Source organism: Melanostigma gelatinosum (genome assembly GCF_949748355.1).
Source record: "Melanostigma gelatinosum genome assembly, chromosome: 6".
NCBI lineage: Eukaryota > Metazoa > Chordata > Actinopteri > Perciformes > Zoarcidae > Melanostigma > Melanostigma gelatinosum.
Window position 1 is genome coordinate 7,263,663 of NC_136639.1, and position 5,376 is coordinate 7,269,038.

General features: G+C 43.5%; 1 protein-coding gene across 1 annotated transcript in view; it reads left to right on the plus strand.

Moving 5' to 3' along the window:
* citb (citron rho-interacting serine/threonine kinase b) overlaps window positions 1-4,585 on the plus strand; it is a gene marked incomplete at its 5' end in the record, with an annotated part of 32,790 nt that extends 28,205 nt beyond the window's left edge. Inside the window, 7 exons of the mRNA XM_079270743.1 lie at window positions 1,205-1,313; window positions 1,772-1,900; window positions 2,105-2,185; window positions 2,277-2,355; window positions 2,448-2,621; window positions 2,913-3,201; window positions 4,157-4,585. Of these exons, the coding sequence (XP_079126869.1) occupies window positions 1,205-1,313; window positions 1,772-1,900; window positions 2,105-2,185; window positions 2,277-2,355; window positions 2,448-2,621; window positions 2,913-3,201; window positions 4,157-4,180 (885 nt within the window). The 3' untranslated portion in view covers window positions 4,181-4,585. The remainder of the gene's footprint in view (window positions 1-1,204; window positions 1,314-1,771; window positions 1,901-2,104; window positions 2,186-2,276; window positions 2,356-2,447; window positions 2,622-2,912; window positions 3,202-4,156) is intronic.
* Between the last annotated feature and the right edge of the window lie 791 nt (window positions 4,586-5,376).

Below are 5,376 nucleotides of genomic sequence, written 5' to 3' on the forward strand. Positions count from 1 at the left end.
TGGGTCATTCCCAGCTACCTACTGTATGTTCCCCAGTTCTACATTTAGTCTCTCCCAGGGTCCTATGTTCCCAGGGTCCTATGTTCCAAGGTTCCTATGTTCCCAGGGTCCTATGTTCCAAGGTTCCTATGTTCCCAGGGTCTTATGTTCCCAGGGTCCTATGTTCCCAGGGTCCTATGTTCCCAGGGTCCTATGTTCCAAGGTTCCTATGTTCCCAGGGTCCTATGTTCCAAGGTTCCTATGTTCCCAGGGTCTTATGTTCCCAGGGTCCTATGTTCCCAGGGTCCTATGTTCCCAGGGTCCTATGTTCCAAGGGTCCTATGTTCCAAGGGTCCTATGTTCCCCAGCTATACAGCACATAACTGGAACCTGAAAAAGATGTTCCCCAGTTCTGCATATGTGCTCTCCCAGGGTCCTATGTTCCCAGGGTCCTATGTTCCCATGGTCCTATGTTCCCAGGGTCCTATGTTCCCATGGTCCTATGTTCCCAGGGTCCTATGTTCCCAGGGTCTGATGTTCCCAGGGTCCTATGTTCCCATGGTCCTATGTTCCCATGGTCCTATGTTCCCAGGGTCCTATGTTCCCATGGTCCTATGTTCCCAGGGTCCTATGTTCCCGTGGTCCTATGTTCCCAGGGTCCTATGTTCCCCAGCTCCATACAGCACATAATTAGAACCTGAAAGACATTTTTCCAAGGTCTGTATTGGCTTAATATGACAATGGCTGTTGTGGGACCTCGTACAAAGTAACATAGCGTAGAGTTGAATATTGGGCCCTGGGAAAATGAGTCCCTCACAACATAAAACTGCCACATTTACCTGCTGTTGAAAATGTCATAACAAATAGGGTAAAATCTCATCAACAGAGAACAGCGTTTTTTAATAGTATGGCATGCAGCAATAAAACATTCTGGGTAGTTTCATAGATCATACCCAACATAAGGAGGAGTGTTAATATGTGTTCACAGAATATTAAATGGGGAACATGGGACCCTTGGAACATAGATACGCTCCCAATCAGAAGAGCGGCAGATCACTTGCATGTTCTTCTTCGTTAAAACGTGTGAGGATCACATTCATTTATTCCTATGTTAATAAATAGAGAATACAAAGTACTAAATAGTGGAGACCTAGTGTCATGATACAGGTTTCTAAATAGCCCAAAGTGTTGTCGGTCACTCATGTCTCCATGCTTCATCTCACAGGAGATTGAAACTCTGGAGCCCTGCAGCTGCATCCATCTGACCAGCTACAGCATCCTCATCGGCACCAACAAGTTCTACGAGATTGAGATGAAGCAGTTTGTGCTCGATGGTGAGGACGACACGAGTAGAATATCACAACATAAACATAACAGCAAAACATGGGAAAACCTTCAGCTAAAAAAAATCCCAAAGTTTTCTGCTATTTCTTGCAGGAGCGTGACACAGACCGTGATCAGATTATGTGGAAGCGATTGCTTTACTTTATGATTTATCTGCTTATATAAAACAAAAAACACCCTCAAACTGTTTGCTTCACTTGCATTCAGAGATATTTTGTCACTAAATATCTCTGAATGCAAGTTTCTCCTATTTACCTGTTGACCTACTGGTGTGCAAAAGTTTGCTCTTTTTTGTGATTTACCTGCTTGAAAAACATATACAAGACAATAATGTAATATAATAAGGTACCAGACAATCACAGGATACAATTTAAGAATCGTTTGACTTAATATGTCAATAAGCCTCACAAGATGTATCATCTCAACGTAGTGTTTTGATCCACCGCAGAGTTCCTGGACAAGAACGACGTGTCTCTCGCCTCAGCAGTGTTTGCAGCCTCGTCCCACAGTTTCCCCATCGCCATTATGCAGGTGGCCAGCAGCATGCAGAAGGAGGAATACCTGCTGTGTTTTCACGGTGTGTTTGAATGCACAACTACTCCACACACTTTAACCACTAGTTTCTTACCTACACTAAAAATGCAAGTCATAAAATCTTACTTTGTAAAGGAGGGTGGCCCTTATCTTTTGTGTATCTTTTAATGGCCACTGTACTGTCTTGAGTTGTGACACATCACGCGGCACACAGAGGAGTGTATAGTAAGCTTTATGTATGCGACAGAGTTTGGAGTGTTTGTGGACACGTACGGACGAAGAAGCCGCACAGAGGACATTAAGTGGAGTCGTCTGCCTCTGTCCTTTGGTAAATACACTTTTTAACTTCTACTGCTTTTTGATCAATCAGAAATCAGCAATATGGCATCACATTGTTATATTTGTTTCCCCTGGTGCAGCCTACAGAGAGCCCTACCTGTTTCTCACCTACTTCAACTCATTGGACGTCATTGAGGTTCAGGGACATGCTTCTCTGGGGTGAGACGGACTCGGCTTCCTCGGACTAAATTTGACAAAGTTAAGCTTTTGGGTGCGAGCTGTATTTCTCACATCACTGTCGATACTTCCAGTCCTACAGTGTTGGCTCACCTGGACATCCCCAACCCACGCTACCTTGGCCCAGCCATCTCCTCCGGGGCCATTTACCTGGCCTCCTCCTACCAGAACAAACTGCGGGTCATCTGCTGTAAGGGAAGTCTGATCAGAGAAACTGGAGAGCTGCAGAGGACCGGCTCCAGCAGAGGGTCAGCTCCCTTCCTTCGTTTGAGCAACAAATAAACACAACCAAAGAGAGAGACACTATTTATGTGTGTGGGTGGATTAAAAACACTTAAACACAAACAAAACACAAACAAAAAACATGTTGCCTCACAACACTTCACAGGTAGAAAACCCCATTGTTTTTATTGGATAGGCCAACAGTGCCATCTGCTGTAAAAATATCAAATCTTCTTGTTTCATACCGACAGCTGGTTTTCCCCAATAACATTGTCAAACACTGTTGCGAGACGCTGCTCTTTGCTTTGTTTCCACAGCAGTCCCAGTAAGCGTGGCCCACCCACCTACACTGAGCACATCACCAAGCGTTTGACCTCGGGCCCTGGCAGCCATGACGGCCTGCATCGGGAGCCCAGCACTCCACATCGGTACCGGGAGGGCCGCACCGAGTTCAGACGGGACAAGTCTCCCGCCCGACCGCTGGACAGGGAAAAGTCGCCGGGCAGAGTGCTCGACAGTCGCAGGGAGAGGTCACCTGGGAGGTTCGGAGACAGCAGCCGACTTCATGCTGGGTCTGTCCGAACACAGCTCGCCCCTGTTAACAAGGTAACTGAGCTGGAGAGCATATAACTGAATATCCTTGGTGCGGTCATGTCCCTCTTTCATCCCTTGCTTCATGTCTCTCTCAACTATCAACTGCAGCAAATACCAATGTCCTGCAACACGCAACACACAAAGGTTCCATTACTACACATTTGCATGCACTTGTATGTGTGGTTATGGCAAACTTTGACTGACTTGTATATGAGATAGTAAACTATGACCGTTTCATGCTATACTATAACTGATTTACGACTATTTTTCATTACTTTTTTCGACAGTCTTTTTTATGAATTTCTTTGATATACCAACTATACTATGACTTTTTCTTCAACATTTTTCTTTTTTTCATGCTGTACTATGACTGGTTTATGACTTATTTGACATACTATACTCTACTTTGACATACTATACTCCGACTTTTTTCATGACTTTAATCAACATACTGTACTGTGACTCATTTAACCATTCTGTACTGTGAATTTTTAACTATTTTTCTTTTGCCATACTATGATTTTTTTCTACATACTGTACTATGCCTTTTTCAGATAAGCTATACGATGATGAATTCATGAATTATGTCGACATAGGCTACTTTATGTACCATGACTTTTCATGACCTTTTTTTCGACAAACTATTTCATTACTTTTTGGCTCTACTATGAATTTTTACTTTTATACTATACTTTTTAAATGCTATACTATGACTTTTTTGACATTCTATACTGATGTTTTTAAAAACTTTGTTAGATATGCTATACTATGACTTTTCCCCAAATACTATTTCACAGTTTTCTTGACATCTCATATGACTTTTTAAACAAATAAATATTTTTATATGTTATACTGTGACAATAGTCCCCTCGAGACATTTGTAGATATTCACACAGTACGTCGATCTCATCATTTGAAAGCGTCAGAACTGAAAGTTGAACATTGTGTCCCTGTTGTTGCCTTGCAGGTGTGGGATCAGTCATCGGTGTGAATCCAGGTCCACGCTGCTCCTGACTGGAGGTTGAAGAGAACCTATGGGAAAGTCTTGATCCACCCCTGAGTGCAAGCACACATACATGAACACAAACACACGTCACTCAGGCTGAACGTCGGCCCCATTGCCTGTACATAGTGCAGTCTCAGTTCCTCGTCCAACAGCCCATAAACCTGCACTGGGAGACGTCTCCTGCGACAATCCTCTTTTTCTGACGCGTGCTATCGTGGGAGAAATCCCACAGCAGATTTGGTGGCAGGGAGCCAACGCTGATCTACAGACTGAGATAATCTACTTTATGATATGTACTCAAAGTTGTAAATATTGCTGTCTGAGTTTTTATAGAGAAAAGGGAATAGTCGGCTGGTGAAGCCATGTCTATTTTTTTTTTAAATGAGTTTCTAAAGACGTCACAGGGAGATTGTCGTTGGTTACGAAATATATCAATATTTCATTCGAATCTGAAGTTCATGATGATAAAGAGGTCTGAGGAGGCAAGACGTTGCACATGAGACTGGATTTGAACAGGAGTTAAACGCTTGTTCTTGTTACATCTTCTTTCTTTGGATCAGCCTTTTTAATAATATATAATTGCTTTGACAGTCGTCGTCCGGCCATACTTTGTGAAACAATTATTCAGCAATGTTCTGCTCCAAGTGTTCCTCGTGTTGTTTTGAGCAAACGTAAGATCAAGAAACGTGCAGCTCTGCCTCCGACGCCGGACGTCCTGCCGTCTGGCTGGCCGTCGCTGCCTCCGCTTGCTCCGAGTCCGCTGCTGCTGCTGCTGCTGCTGCTGCTGCTACAGATGTCCCGTTTCTGTGCAGTGATTTAAAGTCTAGTAACCGTCGGGGGTCGTCACTTTCTAGTATCGTTCCTTAAGAGCCGGCAGGACCACATCCATCCGCCACAACAGTGAGCATGACTAACTTAAAGCAGCACTTGTCGCTTTCCGATCTGGATTCTCAAGTTGTTTTCTGTTACGTATTCACTTGAATTTACATTCAATAAGTAGACGTTGATGTTAGACTGTAACTTAAGATTTTCTTGATTTTTAGAGCTGTATACTACTACATGCATTAAACATGATTGAAGTGTCTTCCTTCTTTGTGTGTGTTCAGCGTTAATCAGTGGGAGCAGATATCAGGTGCTGCTAGCAGACCACAGTCGGTTTATCTCGTTTATTTTTCCTTTAA